Source organism: Pristiophorus japonicus, chromosome 15 (assembly GCF_044704955.1).
Source record: "Pristiophorus japonicus isolate sPriJap1 chromosome 15, sPriJap1.hap1, whole genome shotgun sequence".
In the NCBI taxonomy this organism is placed as follows: domain Eukaryota; kingdom Metazoa; phylum Chordata; class Chondrichthyes; family Pristiophoridae; genus Pristiophorus; species Pristiophorus japonicus.
Window position 1 is genome coordinate 24,554,170 of NC_091991.1, and position 27,607 is coordinate 24,581,776.

Here is a 27,607-nt window from a genome sequence, read left to right on the forward strand (position 1 = left end):
GTGAGAAAAAAACAGCACCGAGCCACTGTGACGAATAACTGCACATTCAAAATGTCCTCACCTCCCATTTTCTTTACAGATAATGACTGACCTGCCTTGTATTTCCAACATTTTCCATTTTAATTTCTAGCCACCCTGTTATCCAAAAAATTGGATTTATATAGAGTATACAATGAATTACATTTCCTACACAGCAAAAACCAACCAACAGCAATGAGATGAATGATTAATCTATTTTTTGGTGGTGATGAATGAGGAAAAAATATTAGCCAGAACACTAAGAGAACTTCCTGTTCTTTGAATAGTGCTATGGGATTTTTATCGTCTCCTGGAGCACATAGATACGACCTCAATCAACAGCAACATCAGAGCGGCAATATAGCAATTCCTCACCACTGTACTGAATTGTTAGCCTAGATTATGTGCCTAGTTTTGGGTTTGAACCCAAACTCTACTGACTCAGAGAGGAAAGTGTGAATGACTGAGCCGAACTGACTATGACTGGGGAAAAAAACAGGAAATATACAGCAGATCAGATGACATCTGTAAAGAGAAAATAGGTTAATGTTCCAATTCTTTCCCTCCATGATAAAGAATTGTATGTGAAATATTAACATGTATTCTCTCTCTGTATTTCCAGCACTTTTGTTTCCGATTACTAGCAGTACCAATTTTTATAAAATTTTACCTTATAACCACATGATCATGCATAAATATCCTTCCTCAACAGGCTGTCCTCAAGGTGTCAACTTTACTTCATATTTATAATCTGCCACAGTAAATATGTATTGAAAAAATGGGACCATAATAGATTACAATGATGTCTACTATTCATAATGTCACAAGATTAAGTTGAATTTGTTTAATCCCATTGTGAAAGGAAATCGTTTTCCTGTTAATTGCCGATTACTTTACTTAAACAAAAATCTTGCTGTTCCAAATCCACATCTGTACATAGGAGCTTTGTAGTTTATACAATAATAGCTGGGTTAGCACAAGAGTAGGAATTACTTTGACCAGTGTGGCTAAGCTATATACTTTTTAAGCCACATTAACAAACATTTAACCATAATTTGGTCTGTTTTTTGAGTACTCTGAAACTCTCTTTCTTAAGACCTTGCCTTGTCACTACTTATCACTTTCAAAAGCCTCCTGGGGTGGGAGGCTCACAGTTGAGTCCAATCCTGTGCACACCAGATACCACACCCTTTTGATCAAGTGCTGCTGAATAGTAATCAGGAGTAAGGGAGCCCTTCTATTTCCAGAGCATTGGGGCCAATTTTAGAACAACCACTGCGACGCCAGTTGCGTTAGATTCTTTATCTAATTTTAATTTCCTCTTTTTGTTACTAATTCATTATCTGTGTTTCTGTTCTATGCTCTTTGTGACCATCTATTATGTTTTGTCCATCTTTTACTTCTACCTTTTTATATGTTTTGTTTTAGCTTGTTTCAACATCCCTTTATCGTGATTTAATTGTTCAGTTCATAATTCTAATAACAGCATTAATGATGAGGGAGTAGAGTTCTGGAACCAATTTAACTTGAAACCTTCCACCCACATACTGCATTTTTGGAGGAACCCATTGCCACACTGTTCAGTCTTCAAGGACTATTGTCAAACACCAATTTCTCTTTAGTAAGAGTTTCACAGGATATACCATTAGCAGAGCATGTGTCCAATTATATTAATTAGAGCCAGGTTACCAAGTTTTGCTTCCAAGATCATTCAAAAGGCCATCAACCTACAACATTGACACCTTGGTGCAAAGAAAATCTTCCTGTAATTTCATAGACATTCAAGAGTGAGTTATTTCCTCCCCGCCACCTCCGCCCCACCAACACCCCTGTGATCTCCAGCACTGATCTTGTCAAAGTTTGTGGGGTGAGGGGGAGGCCCCTTTAAATAAAATGTGCTGGCACTCATGACACTAGGGGCACATATTAGGTGCCTGTGTACACAAAGAGGTCACAAAGCGGGGTGTGGTGGTTCTATGGGAGATGCCACTAACTCTGCTGCTCCATTTTAAATCTAGGAAAGAACAGCATTCATTTTACATCTGGGTTGCCATAAAATGTATAATTGTAATGGCCAATAAAACAAAACCTACTCATCTTTAGGTCTGAAACTGCTCTGTGCGCTGTTTCTTCATTTACAGCAGACTCTGGGCCAGAGCAAGGCCAGTATCTCATCAAATTCCTTTATTTTTCAACTTGTATCTTTCTGTGTTGCCAGTTGTAGCTATCACACTGATACAATAATTACAGTCCACTTTTCTGGTAACTGCCGAATCCAACAATATTATGTATTGGCTACAGCAGCAGTGATGTCTTTTGGTGTCATGAATGCTTTTTGGCATCTTTGCATTTTTTAAAAAGAAATTCGTCCACATGGTACCTGCCTCAAGGAGATAACTAAAGGAATGTTGATATTGGCCAAACTTCAGGAAGTATCGCTTATTTGAAAATCTGTGGAGCTTGTTTTCGCTGGCACGTTTTTTTCAGTTTCTTCTACACCATCACAAGCATTTTTGCAATTGCTTCTGGGAAGAGTTATACAAAATGTAACTGTTAGAGGAAAGGTTTCAGTGTGATGAAATAAGTTAGTGATATTTTTGTAATATATACTGAAGTAATCACATAATAGTACAGCACAGAAGGAGGCCAGTTGGCCCATCGAGTCTGCACCGGCTCTTTCAAAGAGCTGTCCAGTTAGTTCCATTCCCCTGCTCTTTCCCAATGTCCCTGCAATTTTTTTTCTCCTTCAAGAATTTTAGTTTAAATTGAACCCCGGTCTTCCGCGTGACAGGCAGAGACAATCACCACAATACTAATGGGGTAAACAACCATTGGGGTAGTCCTTCAGGATTCACTTCCATAAAAAGAAGCCACAGCCATTTCCCACATTATTTCCATCTTTGTAGCAATTGCATCTGTACTTTAAACAAAAATAAAATGTAAAGTTTTAGTCTTAACTCAACATTGCTGAATCCCTTACATGTGCTTTTGCTAGTCCTAGAATTTATTTCCCCAATGGTCATTTTGCCAGCTTCCATCCTCTATAAACTCCAATTCATCCAAAACTTCACCATCTTGGTTTGCGCTAAGTCATACTCACTCATCACCCCCATTTTTCTGACCTACACTGACTGAATTTAAAATCCTCATCTGTAAATGCCTTTGTTCTTGCCCCGCCCTACCTCTGCTGGCTCCTCCAGCCTCCCGCCCATCCTGTGTTCTCTAGTCGGCAGACTCTGGACTTCTGTGCATCCCCTTTCTCTGTCTTGGCCCTCTTCTCTCCCTCTCTAAACCTCCTTCTCTCTACTTTTTTCCCCACTTTTAAAAGCCACCTTAAAACCCACCTTTTCAACCAAACTTTTGATTATCTCTTTCAACTCTCCCACTTTGGCATGTTATCTGCTTTGTTTCACCTCTGTAAAGCACATTGAGAGGTATTTCCTAATTTAAAAGTGCTAAAGAAATGCAAGTTGATCTCATCAGTATTGTCCATAGGTGTACAATGTGCGTGGTTTCCATGTCTTGGTGAGGTCAACACAAATGCCAAATTTCAGTATAATTCAAGTCAGTCAGCTTCACCTTTTGCTTGGTTTAGCCAGGAATATGCCTGACCAAAAGAAAGTCATAGAATGATACAGCACAGAAGGAGGCCATCGTGCCTGTGCTGACTCTTTCAAATCTATCTACTTAGTCCCACTCCCCTGCTCTTTCCCTATAGCTCTGCAATTCTTTCCTTTTCAGGTATATATCCAATTCTCTTTTGAGAGTTATTATTGAATCTGCTTCCATCACTCTTCCAGGCAGTGCATTCCCGATCATCATAACTCGTTGCACTAAAAAGAATATCTCCTATCTGGTTCATTTGTCGGTTATCTTAAATCTGTGTCCTGCCAACCCTTTCATCAGTGGAAACAATTTCTCCTTATTTCGCCATCAAAATGCTTCATCAGTTTAAACATCTCTGTTGAATCTCCCCTTAACCGTCTCTGCTCTAAGGAGAATAATTCCAGCTTCTCTCGTCTGTCCACCTTAATCTCTCAACCCTGGTATCATTCTAGTAGATTTTCCCTGCATTGTCTCCAAAGCCTTGACATCCATTTTAAATTGTGGTGCCCCAGAAATGGACATTTCAGCTGAGGCCTAACCAGTGATTTATAAACTTCCTTCCTTTTGTATTCTATACCTCTATTTATAAAGCCAAGGATCCTATATGCTTTTTTCACAGACTTACCAACTTGTCCTGTCACCTTCAAAGATTTGTGAATGTGAACCCCCAAGCCTCTCTGTTCCAGCACCACCGTAAAAATGGACCCATTTAGTTTATATTATCTGTCCGTGTTTTTCCTTCCAAAATGCATCATTTCACATTTCTCTGCTTTAAATGTCATCTGCCACGTGTCTGCCCATGTAATCAGCCTGGCCTGGATATCTGACTTAGATACTGACATTTGATTTGATTTGCTACTACCGTACGAAATGTCTATGTCCTCCTGAAGTCTTCTGCTATCCTCCTCAGTGTTTACTACATTTCCAAGATCTGTGCCTAAGTCTAGGTCAGTAATATATATCAAAAAGAGCAGTGGTCTGAATACTGACCCCTGCGGGACACCACTGTATACTTCGCTCCTGTCTGACCACTACTCTCTGCTTACTGTCTTTTAGCCAATTTTGTATCCACGCTGCCACTGCTTCTTTAATCCCAAGGACTTTAATTTTGTTATCAAGTTTAATATGTGGCACTTTATCAAATATCTCTTGAATGTCTATATTCACAACATCAACCGTACTACCCTCATCAGCCCTTTCCGTTACTTCATTGAAGAACTCGATCACGTTTGTCAGGCACTCAAAACCACGGCTGGAAAACACAATCTAATTAATTATGTATTGCTTTAACCACTCAGCCTCTTCATCCAGTTCAGTTACTCTTTTTTTCAGTTATGCATAAAAACATTTGAAACTAAATGAACTATTAAGCACCCTCTCATGTTTTCAATTGTCTTGCCAACAAAAATGTTACAAAGCAGCAGAGGGGTGGGGGTTGGCTTATTAAATAAATATTGTACACATTGCTATTCATATGTCTTCAAATGTGAGCTTGTGGTAGTTTTAAATACCGATTATTGTAAATTAATGCATACAGTAAATAAATACAAAACTTTGTTCCTTCTTTAAGGTTCCATGGAAAATTAGCTAAATGATCTATTAGCAGCATTGAGCACTTCATAAATATTGTGTATTTGTTTTTTCCTTAGGAGATGAGGAGTTTTGTGCACAAAGCTACATTCCCAGCTATGGAACGATGCCGGGTGAACAAGAACAGCTGGCGACTGATTTGGTAAGGCAGCTCGCGAACCCCTGCTAAAGTGAAAGTGAGAAAAGTTGGTAGAGTCTTTGTATTCCATTAAAGTGCATAATTGAAGATCTACATGAAGAGTAACTCTAGTACTCTTAATGAAATCTGTGTATTTTTCAATAATGCTAAATGTTTATTATTTCTAACAAAATCATGCTTATATTACACCTTGCTGGTGGTTTTCTTATGACAGTATTTCAGCGCGTGCTTCTGGTAAACATGAGGAGCTCCCCTAAGACCACCTCTTAATTTATAAAAGAAAATCATCATTTAAAAAAAATACTGACCAAAATAACCAAATTTGATGGCAAACCTGCAATTTCGCATTCCGTAACAGTGGCCGGAATCTTCCCAGCCCTACGAGTGTGGGTTTGGAGGCGGACCCACTGTCAAAACTGCCCTGATTGACAGCTGGGCGGATGCCTACTCTGAACCTGTCTCCGTGTCAATTTCTCAACTGTCAAGTCTGCCTGCGGATCGTGGATCCGACATCAAGTGACGGGTTTGTCAATTAAGATGCTTAAGAGGTCATTTAAAGATGTTTGAAAGGAATTTACCCAGGCACTTGTCATTTTACCAAGTTTGCTACGAGTTTGCCATCCCTCGGGTTTCACGCCAGATAAGTGTGTCGGGTTCTCAGTGACTCTCCATTGCTGTTACTAGTTGACAGCTGCAACTAGCCAAGTGGTATAAAAGCTACCATTTCACAGCTGTTCACTTTCCAATGTCAGAAGCTGAAGCCTTCAGGATTTGCAAGAAACCTTTGAGCTCTATGCAGTTTGGAAGTGTTTGCAGTGAACTCTCTATCCATTGTCTACTCCTTGGAGCAACCTCTCTCACCATTAACCAATTGCTTCTGTCATCTCAACCTTACCTACCATCTATTCAAGCAGCATTGGTGCCTTTGAAAAAATCTCACCTTGGTCCTCAGAATCCCATCACGATCAGCCCCAACACCAACATCACTAAACACACCAACAACGCTAACCTCCTCCGCAGTCACCTAATGGTGCATAGGACACAGGGCATCAGCACCCGACCATATTTCTGCCAGGGATGACCACACTTGACTTGACACTTTGCACCCTGGCTGCGAAATGATGCACCAGGTTGGCACCACTCCACACCAGCACCATAACGCATCCATGCAATGCCCAAGCCATTTCTTTCACACTCATCACCATTTTGCAAGGTACTCTTATGTCTCACCCTTCACTACAACTCACTAAGCCACTTCCAAAGGTGCACACAAATCTGTCCAAGAGCACGTAATGTGTAAAATAAAGATTTCAATATTTAACAACACATTAGCAGAAACTCTACATGAACCTTGGCTAAAACACCCAAGTGCCGACCCTTGTGTGTTGTTAGTTGGTATGATTGGACAACGATGGGGTGAGTGTGAGGAGTGGCTAGTGAGATGGGAAGTGATAATGTAGATAGATAGAGAGAGAGAGAGAGGGATGGGTGGATGGAAGTGCAAGATAAGTTGGTGTGAGTAAGGATGTACAGGAGTAGGATAGGGAAGGCAGAGTGATCATCATCATCATAGGCAGTCCCTCTGAATTGAGGAAGACTTCAGAGTGCTGGAGATGTGATGAATGGCATAGCAGAATGAGGTTGAGTGTGGCTTTGCAGTAACAGTTCATGACCTACTGAGATCATTGAAAGGTTTGCACCACTGCAGCCAGGTCCTCCTGACAACATCCCTGCGTGTGCCATCCTGTGCAATGTGCAACCAGGCTGTGTTGGTGTCCTGGGGAGGTCTCTTCTGCTCATTGGAAGGGAAGAGAACCTCCCTGTGTGCTATGACTCCCTTCATAAGTATCTGGAGGGAGTCATGGGAGAGCCTGGGTGCAGCCCTGCACCTTTGTGCAGTGTTTGTCAGGGTTTTCAGCACCTCAGTGCTGCAAACACTGAGAGCACAACTGTCAAAATCAAAGTGGTCAAGGTCCCTTTAAGGGAACCGGCTGATGGTACGACATCAGACCCACTGCCTGTTAATTTGCCGGAAACCTCGCAGGGCAAGCTTAACAAGCTCCATCAATGTAAAATCAGATCAACAGAGCTCCGCGGGAGCGGGGTCTCAGTCCGCCACTTACCTCGGCTGCAATATGCCCGCCTCCGTAAGTAAAATCATGGCCAGGGTGTGTTTTCGTATAGGCAGTCATTTAATTTTCTATTTTCCAGTCCCAAGAAAGATGAGCTACTGGCAGGTTTCCAATTTCAGCTATCTCCAATGACTAGTGGTAGTTGGGTGCTACTAGAATTAGACAAAATTCTGACATCCTGTTTCTAATTTCCACATTTTGCTTAATATTAATTAAGAACATTAGAAATAGGAGCAGGAGTAGGCCATTCAGCCCTTCGAGCTTGCTCCACCGTTCAATAAGATGATGGCTGATCTTCGACCTCAACTCCACCTTCCTGCACTATTTCCATATCACTTGATTCCCTCAACATCCAAAATATACTCAACGAATGAGCATCCACAGCCCCCTGGGGTAGAGAATTTGAAAGATTCACAACCCAATATTAGCACAACAGGAGATAAAGGCAGATAAAGGTGTTATCTCTGCTATAAACGTGATCTATTTCTACTGGCCTTGGGTAGGCTTCCAACAATCACAGACTGGAGAAGAACAAAATTAATGTAAAATATTTTTTCTTCTCTGATGTTCTTCTCTCTTGGAACATTATTTCCTGTGTTTCCCATGACATTTTTTTTAAAAACACTACAGTATTTAAAATGTCTTCAGTAGACATTGACATATTGAACATCTTTGAATATCACCTGCAAAGGAAAAAATATATTTTTGGCTGTTAACAATAATTCACCTAGATTTGCAGTAATGTTCATCTTAAGTAGGATTTGAACTTAACCAAAGGTGATCTTAAAGGAGTTCTACTACATCTCTGTTTATCAAATAAAAATGCACATGAATCCAGCAGAATACAATTGGCACAAAAGCAAAATACTGCTGATGCTGAAACCTGGAATAAAAACAGAAAATGCTGGAAATCTCAGCAGGTCAGGCTGCATCTGTGGAGAGGAAGCAGAGTTAACGTTTCGGGTTGATGAACCTTCATCTAATAGAATACAGTTGGCATTTCTTCAATAAGCAGCATGTAATTATGTTCTCAGTAAGATTTTCATTTAATTGTTGAATATTTGTAACCCTTCCTCTTGGTGCCATTAACAGGGTCCATATAATAAAGAGTCAACTTGCTTATTTGGTCCAAAAGTTGGGGTAAGACGGTACTACATGCACGCAAATCTTCAGGTGGAAGTTTTTGGGGAATGATTTTCTTGATCACAAATTAGGTTACAACCTGAATCCAGTTATCCGAGTGCACTAAGCAGTTGCCAAACAACAATAGAGACTGTGGTTTTTTGAAAATACTTGTTCTGGCCTGGCTTTCTCGTGCAAAAGGTCTGAGAGCAAACTCTCTGCGAAGATAATGATTTTGCTGATGATCTTGCAGCAATTTGTCATTTGAATAATTTGAATAGTTCTATCTAATTATGATACTGCAGCGTTTGTTTACTTCAGTGCAGAGTGCCATCCTGAGATCGCTGAGTCACATATAAAAACAATGCCACATAGCATAGAAATAAAACAGTGCCATTCTGAAAAAGACCACTGCTTTCCATCTGTCTGTGTCCAAAGATTGAACAAATTCTCATTCCCATTAAATGTTTTCACTGCCAAATATTGAACCATTAATATCAATGGGAAAAACAGTTTTGTCTAGATACAGCTTTGGCCACCAAAAATCAGACACCCAACATGCTGGTATACACACAATCTTTGCCATGAGCCATTCAATTAAAAAAATACTCATAATCATGCTTTATTTTTGGCTACTGACATTTAGTATAATTATGGCATTCGGCACAGGTTCAATGGTCAAAACAGACAAGTGAATTTTATGAAGGAAGGAAAAAGATTCGAGACCATCTTTTACATTGCCAATATTGTCTGCCTCCCTAACAAGTCCATACCATATATTCATCACACTCTGTGTAATCTGTAAATTTAGTCCATTCAAGCAATTATTACAACTCCTCTGGTAGGAAAGATGGTCTCAATTCTTTTTCCTTCATAAAATTCACTTGTCTGTTTTGACCATTTAACCTGTGCCTAATGCCATAATTAAACTAAATGTCAGTAGCTAAAAATAAGGCATGATTATGAGTATTGTTTTAATTGAATGGCTCATGGCAAAGATTGTATGTATACTAGTATGTTAGGTGTCTGATTTTTGGTGGCCAAAGCTGTATCTAGACAAAACTGTTTTTCCCATGTATATAAATTCTTTACCTCTGAAGATGTGGAATAAAATAATGAGAGGCAGGGTAGAAGACTTATTTACCATCTTCCATTTTTCCACCCCAGGGAAATGGATGGATACCTACCATTGGATTGTTGGGGAGCAGATTGACCACTTGGGGAGGGGCAAAGGTTTCTCTGTTTGCCATTTATAATAAAATCTTATAAATGCACAAACAGTAAAGAGGAAATCTTTCTCTGAAATTAAAACATGTTTACTAACCAATTATGATAAAAGACCACATAACCTGCCACTAGACAGTAGAATCAGATGCTCCAGGATAAACCACCGGGTTAGAAAATACAATATTTGGAAATTTTGTTTGAACAAAATTTGTTGTCACGGGCTACAGGTTTACCTGTTTTAGCTGAGTTGCCAAAGAGGGTACTAGAATTAATCCTGCCCTCATCAGGCTAGGGAGTGGAAAAATAGTGGATTTCTGTTCTGATTTGCTAATCAGTGAATCCTGCTGGAAGTGCACTTGTGTGGACATCAACTGAGGACAGGATTGGGCTTGGTTATAATGAACCCCATTATCAAATAACCCATTGACACTGCTGTTGCAGACTCACTCACTCACACACACACACACACACGACAAACAATGGCTTTTGTGAGGTACCAGACCTCTACTCCTGCCAATGGAGCTATGTGTCAGCATGAGCCATTGCCTTTAGAGGACTAGGTTGAGGAAGGAAAAATAAAAAGGTTTAAAGCATTGTTTATTCTTGCGGCAGTTACAACCAGACATGGTGCAGTGCAGAGAGACATCAATTGTACAAGTACAAAAGTACATTTAGTCCCACTATACATGTGTCTTTATTTAAATGGAAAGGACATGTCTGAATCCTCAGTGATCCATTCCAATCCAAAATTGTAAATGTACATATAAACCCAAGTAGCCTAATTCACTTTCATAGTTTGCCATTCATCCCAAGAATACCCATGTTTATTCTGTTTATAACATAGATAAGATATACTGTAATCCCTCAGAAATCTGTTTTATACTTCCTCTATAACTACTATGAAAGAAAGTTCAGGAACTGTTATCTACAGAATAAACAAAAGAAAGTCAACAGCTGACAAAATAACTCTGCAGTTCGATTAAACCTCGATAGAGGTCTGAGCTCTTCAGTGATTTTTTTCCTGCATTTTATAACAAGACTCACTGCAATTCTGTTAAATAATATACTGCAAGCATGGTCAGAAACTCACAATTGACAGTGTGAGCAATATTAATCTAGACCTTCTGACTTCAACTTCCACTGTTTACAATTCTCAAACATTAGAAACCAAAGATTTGACATATTGCATACTTCAAATGGTTGCAGTTACATGCTCGTAGCTGTTCAGTCTTCAAAAATCTAACTCTGGTTCCTGTGGCTATGTGGCTGGAATATTTGCCAGATCCTCTCCTAACCCACTAGGTTCTCTACCACAGTATTTTCTAAAACAAAGCTTCCAACATTAACCAAAGCAAAATACTGTGGCTCTGAAACAAAAACAAAGTGCTGGAAATTAAGATTGTCTTGCTTGAAAGTCTTCACCGGTCTGTTTCAAAACCCTCTGAGAAAAAAGCACAAGTCACAGAGAGCTCGGGTATGTTAATGAAGGTTCATATAGCATAAAACTAAAAGAGTTTTAAATATGATAAACACTCACGTATAACTATGTCAAAAGGGACACTTTTAAGAACAGTCTTTATGTGCTTGGCAACTGCTGTGCTTTAGTTTCTAGTTATACATCTAGGAAATCTTTAAATGGTAATGAGCTGAATCTTTGCAGATGAAAATCAAAGAAATACATGAAAATTATTATGTAAAATTATTAGATCTTTTAAAATGTATGTAGGACATGACCACTTCACCGATTTACTAAAGAACTTACAGTACAACATACCAGAAATTTTTGGATCATCAACAATGTGTAACATTGCGACTTTAGCTAACAGCTTGACATAATATGTACACAGAGCCATATAGAGTTCCAGTTCCCTAGCCAAGAGGTTTGATGTGTGCCAATACTCCCGATCTCATGGAGGAAACACAGGCCTGATTTTGAGAGAATATGCAACACTCGTTGAAATCTCGCTCACAAGGTTCTGTTTAAATTCACATCTGAGCCATTGCAATATGCTTGCAGCATCATTATAGAATTATAGAGCAAGAATCAAAGCAAATGTAAATAAGCAGAAGTAGGTGCCAATCATGGCATTTTCACGATCATCTGGTAAACTGTCACTATTTGGAAAGTTTATTAAAACATTTAATGGTTTGGGCCTGGGACGATTCATTGAATGATTATAACCCACAAGATTGGCAAAATAATTATTCCTCTCCACCTCAAAGGCAGCCTCAGTGTCGTAATTTTCCTGCTTTTTTTTAAAAAGAAAATGTTACAAGGAAAAGTGCGGTGCTCTCTAAATGGTTTAAAAAGAATTGCATTGTCACCACTGATCCATTCCTCTAGTCAGAGAGAACAGCACAAGTGCCGTGCGAGCCACAGTACTAGCGTCTGAGAGTGGGAAAATTACTAGAAAGGCTATTTTAAAAAGGAAGGATCCATCAAAAGCCCCTACAGCTGCAAAATGTTATTCAGATCGAGCTGCAACTGTGCTGCAGTGCTTCAATAAAACATCAGCTCACTTGTCTTCCTGGCACTCTACAAGTTACTCCTTATTGTGTGGGGGAGCTGTGCTCTTCATTATGCTTCCTGTTTCATCCTAGGTTGATGCCAAGACTCTGTCCCAGCAACACACACAATAGTGTGGTGTTATTGTCATTCCCTCAGCTTTTTCCATGCAGGAGAATGCAGGACACGTAATCATTACATATCAAGACAGAAAGTTTAAGTACCCTGTATTAAGTGAACAATAACGAGACAGGAAATGAACATATTTCTGCATATCCTGTAGTGTCAAAGTCTCTCTGACGGGCACTGTAGCGCCTTCCTGTTTAAGTGAGCAAGCTGAGCAAACCAAAAAAAAACATTTATCAAGTTTTTTCTGAGCTTATGAGTCAAAATTCAATGTGAGGCCAAAGTTTGAACAGCGGAGTGGTATTTAGTTCTTAATGTTCTGAATATTGCAGCTCAGTCATTCTAAGACTGATGCCTACTGCAATTCCCCGGTACCTGTTAGGCAGCCTTTACTCCCCGTCCCCCTACTAATTTTACGGTGTATCTGGGGCAGGCAGAGGCAGGAAGTAATTCTAGTGACTCCTCGCAATTTCCCATTGGCCAATATCGATCAGCCTATATGCAAGCAGGTTCATGGTGAAGAGAACCAAATGAGAGCAACATGCTCCTGAGATCTTTGGAGAGGGCCCCGGGCAGAAAGTGAAGAGGGACGGACCTGTGCAAACACTCTCAGCATCCAACTATGTAGGAGCCCCATTTGTAAATTTAATTATTTAAAAAAAATGTTTTTCTATTAAGGCGTGCCAGACCTCTCTTTCTTTCTGCTACATCAACTCTCTGACCCCATACTGGCTCATGCACAGTGAAGGCCGATAGCCCACCTCCTACATGTAAATGACACAAGGACCAAAAATACGGTCAGAGTCAGCAGGGCATCTTGGAGGCAGGTTCTGCTCTACTGCAATGTGTCCCAATCGAGCGAAGGGACAGCAAGCCGAGTATTCGATGTCTTTATGTAACAATTAAAACTTTGCAGGAAAGAGAGTTAAACTCTTTGTTACTACAGGATTCAAAATTAAATAAAAGCAGCATGTGACTAATAGTCTTATTGCTACTGTGAAGCAAATCTGTTGGAGATCTTTCTCACAGATCCATAAATATCCTTTCCTAGCTCATTAACCGAGACTGAATTTCGCCTTCCTCGTGTTTGCAAAGCAGATTCTCCCTGCATCAGTCCATATGTCACATATAATCTGATTGCAGTCTCATAAGAACATAAGAAATAGGAGCAGGAGTAGGCCAACTGGCCCCTCGAGCCTGCTCCACCATTTAATAAGATCATGGCTGAACTGATCATGGACCCAGCTCCACTTCCCTGCCCGCTCCCATAACCCTTTATTCCCTTATCGCTCAAAAATCTGTCTATCTCCGCCTTAAATATATTCAATGACCGAGCCTCCACAGCTCTCTGAGGCAAAGAATTCTGCAGATTTACAACCCTCGGAGAGAAGAAATTCCTCCTCATCTCAGTTTTAAATGGGCGGCCCCTTATTCTGAGACTATGCCCCCTTGTTTTAGTTTCCCCTTTGAGTGGAAATATCCTCTCTGCATCCACCTTATCGAGCCCCCTCAATATTTTATATGTTTTGATAAGATCACCTCTCATTCTTCTGAACTCCAATGAGTATAGGTCCAACCTACTCAACCTATCTTCATAAGTCAACCCCTCATCTCTGGAATCAACCGAGTGAGCCTCCAATGCAAGTATATCCTTCCTTAAATAGGGAGACCAGAACTGTACACAGTACTCTAGGTGTGGCCTCACCAATACTCTACAGTTGTAGCAGGATTTCTCATTTTTATACTCTATCCCCCTTTCAATAAAGGCCAACATTCCATTGGCCTTCCTGATTACTTGCTGTACCTGCATAGTAACTTTTTGTGTGTCATGCACAAGGACCCCCAGGTCCCTCTGTACTGCAGCACTTTGCAATTTTTCTCCATTTAAATTATAATTTGTCTTTCTGCCAAAGTGGATAACCTCACATTTTCCCACATTATATTCCATCTGCCAATTTTTTGCCCACTCACTTAGCCTGTCTATATCCCTTTGCAGATTTTTTGTGTCCTCCTCACAATTTGCTTTCCCACCCATCTTTGTATCATCACCAAACTTGGCTACATTACACTGCTACAGTCCCTTCATCCAAGTCATTAGTATAGAATGTAAATAGTTGAGGCCCCAGCACTGATCCCTGCGGCACTCCACTAGTTATTGTTTGCCAACTAGAGAATGACCCATTTATTCCAACTCTCTGTTTTCTGTTAGTTAACCAATCCTCTATCCATGCTAATATATTACCCCCAACCCCGTGAGCTCTTACATGCAGTAACCTTTTATGTGGCACCTTATCGAATGCCTTCTTGAAATCCAAGTATACCACATCCACTGGTTCCCCCTTATCCATCCTGCTCGTTACATCCTCAAAGAACTCCAGCAAATTTGTCAAACATGATTTCCCTTTCATAAAACCATGCTGACTCTGCTTGATTGAATTACGCTTTTCCAAGTGCCCTGTTACTGCTTCCTTAATAATGGTCTCCAGCATTTTCCCAACGACAGATATTAGGCTAACTGGTCTATAGTTTCCTGCTTTTTCTCTGCCTCCTTTTTTAAATGGGGGCGTTACATTTGCGGTTTTCCAATCCGCTGGGAGCTCCCCAGTATCCAGGGAATTTTGGTATTACAATCAATGCATCCACTATCTCTGCAGCCACTTCTTTTAAGACCCTAGGTTGTATGCCATCAGGTCCAGTGGACTTGTCTGTCTTTAGTCCCATTATTTTACCGAGTAGTGATGGTGATTGTTTAAGTTCCTCCCTCCCTATAATCCCTTGATTATCCACTATTGGGATGTTTTTAGTGTCTTCTACCGTAAAGACCGATACAAAATATTTGTTCAAAGTCTACCATTTCCCTGTTTCCCATTAATTCCCCAGTCTCATCCTCTTGGGGACCAACATTGACTTTAGCCACTCTTTTCCTTTCCCATGTGTGCTGATATACAGCAGGGCAGTAGACAAAGAGTGACACATATAAGTGAGATGTTTATCAGTTGATACTGGATCAAAATTACATTGTGCATGTTGATCCAGAATACCCATAAATAAGGAAGAAGTCAAAATGTGAAATTGGCTGTAAGCAGTGCTGCAGAATTTTGACACTGGATGATGTATGGTCATATTACAAGCCCGTAACACTGAATCTGAATACTAACAATAACAGCCCAAATATAAAGAATTAATAGGTTTTTTTTTAAAGTAAAGAACTTATCAAAAACTGTCAAACCACACAATGTTCTAAATGTGACTTCAAACTTCATTTTCTCTATTCTTGGGGGGGGGGGGGCATGTACAGTCATAAATATTGGTTTAAAAATATAACCTTTCATTATGAATGTCACTTTTAAAATAAATTGAATCTGATAAACCACAAGATCACAGGATAATTACGGACGAGGAAGACCATTCAGCTTATATTGGTTCATCCATCCGAAGTGCCCTACAATCCCCCGACTTGAAAAATGGATTGCTACTTTTGAAAAGGCATTCAAGGGAAATGCGATGATTGATTGATTAAATTAAGTAAACAAAATGGAAATTTCAGTCTGATTCAATGCAAATACATGAGTCAGAAAATGTGTACACCCAAACTGCTGACTGTACTGAAGTTCATTGGTTTCAAACCTTAATTAATGCAGCAAGGTTAATGTCTATAGGGGAGATATTGTAACACCAACAGTTAATTGGTAAAGTGGTTACAAACTACACGCAAACTAACAACACAGAAGTCATCATTACTCACATTGAGATAAGGCCAGATAAAATTAGCCTATTGTCCCTATCATCATGGAACAACGAGGAAAAGAAAATGAGTCAAAGAATATGAAATAGAGCAACGCCCATGGCTAACAGATTGCAAAATATTGATGATTATCTTACATGGCAACCGTTTTCCCCAACTAAAGTTAATGCTTTAATGGCAGTACTAATGACTGCCTTATTTCCAGTGTACACTATTGTAGAATTGGAGTAAATGCGGACAAAACCACAATAGAAACAGAAGAGTGGGGAAACTTGTATCTGGCCTTATCCAGTTTCTTGTGATCAGTACTAACCAGTCTCTTCTAAGCTGCAGTCTGATTAAATCTTTCATGCACTGACTTGCATTTTACTGCCAGTTGGTCGAGTTATATCATTACAAGACAGTAGCAAAATATAAATGTCACTTTGCTATGGATTGTACCTTGTTCCATGTAAATGCTGGAAACTAACCTAATTGAATTTGTATTTTAAGTAATGTTTTTGATATCATAAAAATGAATGCATAATATATATATATATATAATATATAATTCATTGTCTTGTTCAATGTTTATAAACTAGATGTAGCAACAATTTATTAGGATTATGGGGATCAGAACTGAATTTTCCTATTTAAATATTGCTGAATAGAAGTGTTCTAATAAAGTGTTGACTTGTTGCTGGTCCTAGAAGCCTTTCTGAACTGAAATGCCTCTGCCTACAGATGAAATAGTATGCTGTTTGTTTTCATGCCCTCAATTAATCTATTTCTAACTATCCCACAGCTACTGTCTGGGAATGGTGCAGGACTCATGAGCAAATGCATAGTATGTCGCTGACTGCTGGGAGACATATTCTTTCTGTTTGCTTTCTGTTCGCTTGATGCAATAACTGAAGCTATAATGATGTTTCCTTTTGTTTAAAGCTCTTTGCTTTGCCTTTGGAAAAAAAAACTGTAAATGTTAAAGTGCAATTGGTAATCATCTAAAGTAAAAGAGTCAGTTTATTATTTACACATCTGTGCCTTTCTCATGGATGAGTTAAAATTTCAGTAATAAGCCTTTTCCCCTGCATTATTTGTGTGTTATTTTATTCTTTCTGTTCCCCTGCCACAATTGTACTACACCACACCATGGCCTAGAAATTCATGCAGCACCTGTTTTACGGGCACTAAATATCAACCCCAATATGACAGGCAGAAAGGGCATGCTCATTACAAGCTGGTAGTGTACTTATACACAATGCAAAACAAATAGGCATGCAGAACCCACAGCTGAAACAGTCGTTGGTCCCATTTCCTATTCAAATAAGGGGCCTATTTGAAGCCTCTGCAAATTGAGTTGCCCTAAAGTCAGCTGGCTGCCTTCATGAAAACTAAACCTACTTTTAAAGGGATTGCTGCAGGCCGCAACCAACAAAGTAAGTAGTTAAAATATACTTACCTGAATGTGGAGCCGGGAGCAGCAGCAGCACTTTACCCGACCCCGCATTAATACCACATGTGCCTCATCTCGCCACCGCTCCGCCATCCCGATTGCCAGCGCTACCCTCCCGATCTTGGCCTCTACCCTCCCCGATCCCAATCACTGCTCCCCCCCCCCCCCCCCCGCGCCACTCTTCCCCTTTCTGGCCACCACTATCCTCCTTCCCGGTCCCCTTTAATGACTTACCTGAAGGTGGCTGCTGGCGTTGCGGATCTCCTGGCGTTGCGGATCTCCTCTCTGGCGAGTTGCCTGGAGATGCCCATTAGGGGTCTGCAGCTCGCCGGCTCAATGATAATGAGGCCCCAGGTCCAATATCATCTGCACCTCACGCCAATCCATTCAGACATGGTCGAATTTCTAGGTCGTTCTATCTCTGAAAGGCTGTCGTCTTCCCCTATTTATAGTCAGGGGGTGAGTGCAGTGGTGGGGTGGGGGCGGGGAAGGATAAGAATTCCACCTCGAGCACAGGTAGGTAACAAGTGCTAAAAGCATTCTTGAGCCCCTGTTGGAAGATAAATGATTGTTATGGATGTACTTAACTTTCAAGCTTTACTAAGGGAGAATATCTCCTTTGCATAAAGCCTGCTCCCAGATAACTTGGCTGAAATGAAGAGCTCAATGCATGGAGAAGCACGGGGCAAACTTGCATTTTAACACATTATGCTGACACATCAATGCACTGCTCCTTTTAAATGTCTTTTTAAAAGCTTTTACCTGCACTAACAAACTATTAATTCATCAATAGGCTCTTAGTGCCCAAATTGCTTTGGAAGCAAATTGTGCTTTACCCTGTAAAAGGCCACATGTGTAACAAATAATTATTTTTTAAACTCAAAAAAGAACTCCTCATATTAAGTCATAAAGCCCATCTTGAATGTGACTTTGCCAACTTCATGACAAATATATAATGACACTCCGAAAGGTATTTCTGACACCCCATTATCTCTACTTTGTATAAGGAGTGGAAAAGGGTTCACCAAATGATGATTTCTGGAATTTATTTGGGGTGCTCAAAGCAAAATATTTTAATTTCTTCTTCCCTCAAGTTAATGGATATCATTACTCAAAAGCCTGGTGCGAGGAGTATCTTGAAGTATTTCATAATTTTTAATTATTTTTAGCAAAGCCAGAAATAAAATGCTTCTTTAGTTTCTGTGTTGATTTGACGAACTTCACAGCAGGGCTTAAACATCCCTCCCTGCAGTTATTAATATCCGTCACTTAGTAATTTGGTCATTAAAATGATTGTGAATAACTCCATTAACCAGCTTAAAACAACGGGATTAGAATAATATTTCTTCAGGGCAGTAGTACACGCCGTCATCACATACATTCACCAATTATTCAATTAAAGGCTAGCTGATGTCACCTATGTAATTGTAAGATATGTTTCAGTTTAAGTTGTGAAATTCCAGGAAGCGCATTTGATAATTTGTGTCGATAATCTTGCCAATGCTACATCATTATGCATGATGTATTCATCAGTTAGGAGTAGTCCTAATATTCAGAATGGTTTTAAGGAATGTTTTTCATTCCTTAGCGCTTTGGGATGTCCTGAGGTTGTGAGAGGCACTATAAAAATACAAGTTCATTTCTTTCTAATGAAGCACAATTACAACACAGATCGTTTTGTAAATTATTTGAAATATATAAGTCAACCATGGGACAAGGTCTCGACTATGGTGCAAGTTCTAAAAATGAGGACCCATTCTCAGCATCTGACTGGTTGCATTTTACAGAATATACCACGTACAATGTCGTATATAAACAAGATGTTAAAAATCTTACACCTGGTGTGCACTTTGTTTAAGCACCATGCTTGCTTGCTGTCGAACTTTGGCCATCACACTTCATTTGTCACTTTAATAACAGCCTCAAAATAAAACAGCCAACAATTTGTCTGCTTGTAGAGCAGTCTACTTCTTCCCCTATCCACAGCAGTAGCATGTCTTCACTCTCCCTCAAAAAAGGGCAGAACGGAATGCTGCCTGGGAAAGTGAATTTCATATTGGAAAGTCAGATTAATTTGGTGGGACAAGTGGGATTATTGTGCCCTCGGTAAATTATTAAAACCATGCGCTGATCCATTAACGTAGATGATATTGTTCGAAGTATATTATGTAATATGTAACCACAGATGCAGAGAATGGGCACTCATTTTTAGATCTTGCACAATAGTTCAGCCCTCGGCTGACTCATGAAAAAATCTCCAGCTGTGGGCACACATTTCAACTGCATCCTCCCACTCAGTTCAGTGTTAACGTACAAAATGATCTGTGTTTTAATTATGATTTATCTTCATTATTGCCTGGGTGAGTAAAATAGAAACCTTAAAGCATAAATTTCATTGGTGACATTTATTGTATTCCAATGTAGGCATCTCCAAAAAAGCAGTAAATTACATATTATAAGCAGCAGCAACAGTTCCCCTAAGAGCAGTTAGCAGTTAATAGCTGCACCTTTGGGAAGCTTAACATTGTGTTTGTAGCAAGGTACATATTTTTGCTGTTTGTTAGTACATTTGCTAGGAAGCTAGAATGCATTTTGAGAAGAGAAATGAATGGCTGCTTCATACACCTCATTATGACATTACCCTAGTTTTGGCCAGAAGGTATTGCCCAACTTCACAGTAATTACAAAACCAGAAATGGAGTTCTACAGGAGTTCAGCAACTGAAATCTAGTCATTTTTAATAATTTAACAACAAGCAGAATAGCAGACTCCATTATCACAGCCACATAAAGTTGCTGTGTATCCGGAAGATATTTTTGTCACTAAGTACAAGATTACATCATTAGACGAGAAGTGTAATGGTGTCCGTTGACATAAAGAGTATTTCATTGAAAAATAATATATACATTTTTTAATGGGTTACAGTACACACAGTGCAGAAGATAAATATTTAACATTAACTTGTGAAGTTTAATTGAACCAACTAAAGAAACAAGTATTGAGTGTTTTGTATATTGAAAGAGTAAATATTAACAGGTACAGTGAAATCAATATTTATATAGTTATCACATTTATTAATCTAAAGCCTCATCCTTTAGTCTCTATATCAGCCCCATACTGTAATTGGCTGGCAATGTTGCAAGACATAATTGGGAAATGACACATTGATGCAATGTATTTATAACCTGTCATTTCAAGGAAGGTTTTCCCACACAAAATCAACTGTGTGTGGCTGAAGCAAGCATATTGGCCCTGAATTTGCAGTTGGAGACGTACCAGAAGAATACGTTTTCGAACCGGAAAGAAATCCGAACGTAGCTGGAGTCTCCGGAGCTTCGCACTCTTCGGGTCCTGAGCCTGTGTGAAAGGCCCACGGATCCCAGGGCACATGCAGTTCGCAAGCATCCCTGGGATCATGTGAATTTACAACAATTCTACCTACCAAAATTAAATATCAAACATTATACCAATAAATATCAACAAGAAGCAAGAGAGAAACTTCAATGACAAACCTGCTTTCTTCAAATGAACATTAAACCAAGGTTCTGTTTGAGTGTTCAGGGCAGACTGTGGAGTTCGTATTCTGGAAGGATGACATCAAATGGGCCAAAGAGCCTTCTTCATCCAAACCTATCTCGTGACGTAGCATAACATTCAAACTGTTAGGTGTTGATATGTTTGTTTGTAACTTAATAACATTTCTATTTTTTTTTGCTGCGAGAGAATGCTTGTGATCCATCCTTTGCACAACTATTAAAAGTAACCTGTAGCTTAAAAGTACATACTGTTACACTGGTATGTAACAATTGTAAACTAATCATAAAAAATGGACTTGGATGACCTGTACATAAATTGGCTGTGTATATGTATGTAGTTTCACATAGTATACCTGCCACAGCGCTCTGAGTCAGGAAGTGCATGACTCGGAACAGGAAGCCAGTTAAATGAGAAAATCATTAAAGCGATGGTATATGCCCCAGGAAGGAGCATTCTTTCCCCTCCAAAAAAGTAGGTAATAAAGTGACAAATAAGAAAGAATACACCATAAACAATTTGGAATAATTGTGCTTTCTTCACGTCACCTGCTCATTTCCTGAAGATTGGCTCAGAAATTGACCAAGGACCTTCCATAATGTTGAGTATCCTGACAAGCTTGTATGAAGGAGGTTTGGACATCTCAATAAATTGATCGAGCTGTTTGTGTTGCAGACTTTCCCATATGATTATTTGGCTAGATAATTTTTCTAATTATCAAACAGACCTCTTGGCTGTGTATATGTATGTAGTTTCTTGTGGTACAGGTACTTTGATTCATATGATTAATTGCTCTGGTATGTGGAAATCATTGCTGTTGTTTAGTCATTTGTTGCCTATGTTTTTGTGCATTGGTTTGTCCAAAATCTGCCAAGTATAAAAGTCCTTGATTGTTGTGGGATTGGGATTATAAGGCCTCTCTCTTGTCTTGTTTTTTGTGCATTGCTGTTGCAGATAAGCAGAAAATCATTAAATGCTTTGAAGTGAAAGATGTTTTGGTTTGTTCAATATAGGTTGAGTTTAATGGTAATGAAGACTCTGTCTTTTTTGTTGATGGCCAACGTCGAATCGACTTTGTATTGGCTTACGAAGATGAGCAGAGGAAACCGAGTGATCATAAACGGATGAGAGCAATTCTAAGCAGAAAGGTATGATCTGTTATCCCTGTTCATATTTTTTCCTTCATAATTTAGCTACAGGCTGATTTATTTTCTTCTACCCATTACAAAACAGGAGGGGTATTCTTGAATAAACATGTAGTGTTCTCCTCGCACTTTCCTTCCTGCAGTTTATGACTATTTGTTTCTTCCCATTCTTCAGGTCTGGGTGCAGTTTTAATGAATTTTACTGCTGTACCTGTGGTTTCCACTTTTTTTAGCCACAGTAACCTTCCAGGCTCCTGATGGAAGTTGCTACATATTTACAAGCATCATCATTAATAATGTTCTTGAACTATAGGAGAGTTGAGGGTTATCGGGAACAGGCAGGAAAGTGGAGTTGAGGCCAAGATCAGATCAGCCATGATCTTATTGAATGCTGGAGCAGGCTCGAAGAGCTGTATGGCCTCCTCCTGCTCCTATTTCTTATGTTCAAGAAGTGAGAGAGTTCATGCTTTATTCATTTTTCTAAATAAAACGACCTGGGGTCCGAACTTGGTCAGAGTTCCGCTCACAGCCGCTAAGGTTCCACCCCAAATTTTTTTTTAAACATATTCCTCAGGTACTGCCCATCTGCTGCCCAGGTCTCGTCCGGCAGGAGTTTCCTCGGTGCCACCGGTGCACACTCCTGCCACCTGCCCATGCCGGAGGCTCAAAAACAGGGATATTCCTCGTGCATGATCCTTTAAGATCATGCTCCCACCCGCCAGAAGGACCGCTGGAAAAAAGGTAGTCTGAGCTGGCTGTGAATCGGGCGGCAGGGAGAATTGCTCAGTGTTGCAACGCGGCACATCCCGGGTAGCGTCCATATGCTGCACCATTATCAGAGGCTCAGAATTAGTTATGTGATCGACCTGAAGCTGCACAGAATTAGTTCAGACATGTTAATGAGAAGTACTCCGTTGAAGGGAAGTTGTGGTGGAGGAAGTGGCAATGAGTTCCGAGAGATGGAGATGCCCTACAAGAGTCCATTGCAGGCAGAACAGTTATTGACAGAATGTGAGTGCACAGATCGTATGAGCTTCTGTCAGAGTAAATAGGTGAAAATGCGACCATGTAATGCTCTGGCAGGTCACAGCATCTGATAGCGAGAACAGCATCACCTTCAATATAGAAGACGGAAAAAGATTTATAATGGACTGCAAGGTCATTGAGGAACATGTGATATCAGGGATGGGACCCCGCGATGGTGGATCTAAGAAAAAGTGGACTGAAGTGCAAGCCTTAATGTGTGCCCTGCAAGTAGCGCGACTGTCTCTCATTGAATGGCAACCTTCCTGCATTGATGACCCTTGTCGTATCGCAATCGCCTGATGACAGGACCCATTAATCATTCGCATCATATGTGGAGGGCAAGAGATTCCTCATACAGCAGTACACCTGAAGGAGATTTGTCTTTTTCTCAGAACGCACCCCAGATAATGTAAAAATGAGACACTGACCAAGAGTGGGTGCATAATGTGACTGTATTGAATAGTGCAGCATGCCAAAGTGACAGAACATACAAACAATTGAATCCAACACATGTACAGTTGTTCCTAAACCACTCAAGTGACATTGACCCATGTGAAACAACAGCCACAACTTAATGAGGAGTGAAGAACATATCCAACACCCAACCCTCCACCCACTACCACCATCCCTCTTCCCCCCCCAGAATGTGAGGCCCATCGTCCTCTTCATGGGTCCACCTTCACCACGGCGAGCCGCACCCCTGCCCCTCACCGCCTCTGTTCCATCATGTTGTGCAGGAGGGCAGCCGAAGCACTGCTGACGTTTTCGTCTTGGAGAGAACATAGGGAGCGTGATTGAAGGCGCTGGCATCTCCAGCTCCTCGGGATCTGTCGGCTTCGATGGTGTGGGCTCGGGGGGTTACATGATATGACCAGAAGCCATCACTTGCCTGATCGCTTCAACAAAGTCGGTGTTGTGCTCCACCGCACTAATTCCATACTGGCAGTATGCTGCTCAACAAAGGTGGCGATGCTAGCAACTATCCCAGCCATGGTCTGCAGCACATCGCGACCTAGCTCCATGCTCGTCCTCGACAGTTGGACCATTTCTTGAATTGCTGTGAGCCGCCCTCCATCCTCTTCGGATTATTGCATCATCCTGGGTGCTTGCGGCTTGGTGGATTTTCCGGCACGGCCCCTGCTCCTCCCAGCACTTGTTCCTGCTTCGTCCGACTCGAATCCTAAGAAGCCGGACCCCGACACCGATGTTGGCTGGACAGGTGACACACAGGCTGGAGTCCTCCTCTTCCACCTCCTCGACCTCAGGTGGTTCAAAGACTGGCAGTTCTCCCTCCTAGTCTTCGTGACTCTAGGTGGTGGAGGTGTGCGGTAGATATGGGTGATTTTGGGGTGGGGCGGCGTGGAGGAAGGGGCTGGTGACAACGTCTGGGTGAGAGACGTTGGTGTCACACTCGGCCTTTGTATGCCAGAGGTGGATGGGGTGCATTGCTCAGTGCTGTCCAATCAATATCTGCAAGTAGAGGACAACATTTCGGTGTATAGCTGGGTGGGGTTGGTCAAGCTGACATGTGAGCCGTAACACTTCACATTCTTTCTTCAAGGAGTTTCATTGCTATATGAGCACACCATTAATGGCCGACACACTGTGCGTTAAAAGGCATTTGACTTAACATTGCATGACCTTTCATGCAATGAGTGTGATGCAGACCGGAGTTTAATATTAGCTTACCATGCTCTAGTACGGGATCTGCATCACCCTTTGTGGTGGCACGGCATTGGTCGCCCACCAATGCCAAGGCATGCTCCTCTAGGCTGCTCAACTCGATGACATCTGCTGGGCCCCCTCCCATGGCACTCAGGTTAATGCCTTGGATGTTCTTTTCTTCTGCAGAAAGAAACATTACAGCTTTTGCCCCTTTTGCTCATGCAGCACACACACTCACACACACTCTCACATACAGACACAACAGGCACAGAACCTTTTGGAGTTGCACGCGAGTGATCCAATAAATGTTTACTCACTCTTGCTGACGCCACCATATCGTTCCATCGTTTCCGACACTGGTCTCCATCCCACACAATATTGCCCACTGAGGACACAGCCTCACCAATCTCCCCCCAAATGCGTCTATATTGGGGTGCTGGAGGTTTGCCATGACCATCCCGGGTGAGGTCTTTATACCGCGTTCCACCTCACATACAAGCTCCTCCAGCTTGTCATCATTAAACCAGGGAACTCTGGGCTTGGCTCCACCAAACTTCTTGGAAGCTTCTTTTGCACTCATTATTACTTTCCTTGATGGATGATTGATGATTGATTTGTATCTCTCGCTCCAAAACTGACCCCTCTCCAACTGGCAGGTGCAAGTGAGTGCACAGCTTTTATGAGCATGCGCAGCTGTGCCATCAGCCCCAATCATGGCAAAAGTGATGTCATCACCCCAGAGGAAACTACAAAAAAAATCCCAAGTCTCGCGCATGCACGGTGCACGGCCTCTGATGTTTGTCGAGTCAAGAGGCCTGCAACTAATGGCCACTACTGCCACTGCCCGCTCACGCCCACCAACTCCCGCTACCTGTCGCTGCTGCTGACACAACCGCGGTGAAACTTGCTCCAACTGGCCCCAGCGGCAAAAAGGTACGCTCCGCCCGGGGAATGCCGACAAATGGGCGGGCCTTAGCGTTCACCAAGTTCGTGCTTCTGGTGTATGACATCGAGGCATTTGCACCCATTGAAATGTAGGCACCTTCTGAAAATCATTGGATCCAACAAGGATTTCAAAGTCCATAAAGGATTTCACCCTTTCAACATCCAGATAGTTTGTGACAAGACACATTAATTTTGGTAAACACTACAAAATACACAATATTGTTTGAACATGAACATTTGCAAAGAAAAACCTCTGGCAACCAAGGGTAACATGTGAAACCTTGGCTCATGATACTGGTACAAAATCCTAGAAGAAAGCAGAAGTATACTATCATTGGTTACATCACGCAATCAGAGCATACCTTGGGAATGGAGATGTTTAGCAAGGGAGGTATTTGGATGAATACATTAGTGTCTTGTACCAGGCAGTATAATCTCTGCTATATATAGCAGGTTACATATTCTGGTGATAAATAAGGGTCTTCAACTTCAAATTGACGAGGATTAAAATGAATTCAGTGGAAGTAGAATGGCAGGTTTCAGCAGCGTGCACCATAGGAAGATGTCCTGGTGTTGGATAGAGGCCAGCTCAATTGTGTGATGTAAAATGGGTTCCTATAAAGAAACTGAGTTTTGTTAGTGACAAACTGCAATTGCATTGTTTGAAATAATGCTTGGTAAATGAGAAGCACTCCCATACAGATCATTGCCTTTAAGCATGGTGTAGTGTGAGGGGTTTGTGCCACTTTTGTGTTACTCCAAAGTGGTTGGGTTCTGACCTGACTGTAGAGCACAGCAATGCACCACCCCCCCCTTGAAGACTTTCAAACACCACGTAGGATTGATACATAGAGTACTACTTCAGTGCAGTATTGAGCCAACTTTAAGAAGTTGGATCTCCGAGACATCTCATAAATTGAAGGACAGCTCATTTACATGTTGTGAGAAAGCAGACTCTCAATATTGAACTCTGTCCCAGCAATAAAAGTTGGATTTGCAGACAGATAGTGTAAACTAGCTGTGAATCAATACTTTAGCTGATGATCTCAGATCAGGGCAGCCACAGACTTTGTTACCAGAATTGGTGGAGAGAATTAAATCCCTGCTGACTCATAAATGTATTAATTTGACAATTCTTGGCTTGATGATCATATTAAGTTGGCATGTATATGATGCTGAAATACATAGCCTCAGAAATGTATTATTTTAATTCTTAGACAATAATGGCTAGGATTTTCCATTCTGGATGGGGAGTGTGGGAGATTGGGCTTTCCTCCAACCAGAGTTAGCACTAACCTCAATGAATTTTCTGGGGACAGGTCCTTACCATATTTTTGGTGGGCTCCAATCCATATTTCCCCCTGTGTTTTGAAGCTTACCGTTGGGGGCAGGGAAGGGGAAAATGCTTGTGCTGCAAGAATTGTATGACCGTACCACCTTAAAGGGACAAGCAGTCTCCCATAATATCGCTGTGGCAGGTTTTTGCATATTTATCGGAGGCACCATCATCATCATCATAGGCAGTCCCTCGGAATCGAGGAAAACTTGCTTCCACTCTTAACGTGAGTTCTTAGGTGGCTGTACAATCCAATACGAGAACCACAGTCTCTGCCACAGGTGGGGCAGATAGTCGTTGAGGGAAGGGG

The 27,607-nt window shown here is 41.0% G+C and overlaps 1 protein-coding gene across 3 annotated transcripts in view; it reads left to right on the plus strand.

Moving 5' to 3' along the window:
* The window catches only part of ano6 (anoctamin 6), a 148,620-nt gene that overhangs the window by 41,306 nt on the left and 79,707 nt on the right, over positions 1 to 27,607 (plus strand). The window contains exons 2-5 of one of the 3 annotated variants that reach the window (XM_070900236.1): positions 5,274 to 5,356; positions 8,578 to 8,625; positions 16,996 to 17,037; positions 22,194 to 22,328. In XM_070900236.1, coding sequence (XP_070756337.1) covers positions 5,274 to 5,356; positions 8,578 to 8,625; positions 16,996 to 17,037; positions 22,194 to 22,328 — 308 coding nt within the window. The remainder of the gene's footprint in view (positions 1 to 5,273; positions 5,357 to 8,577; positions 8,626 to 16,995; positions 17,038 to 22,193; positions 22,329 to 27,607) is intronic. The other 2 variants (XM_070900234.1, XM_070900235.1) reach the window with 2 other exon arrangements.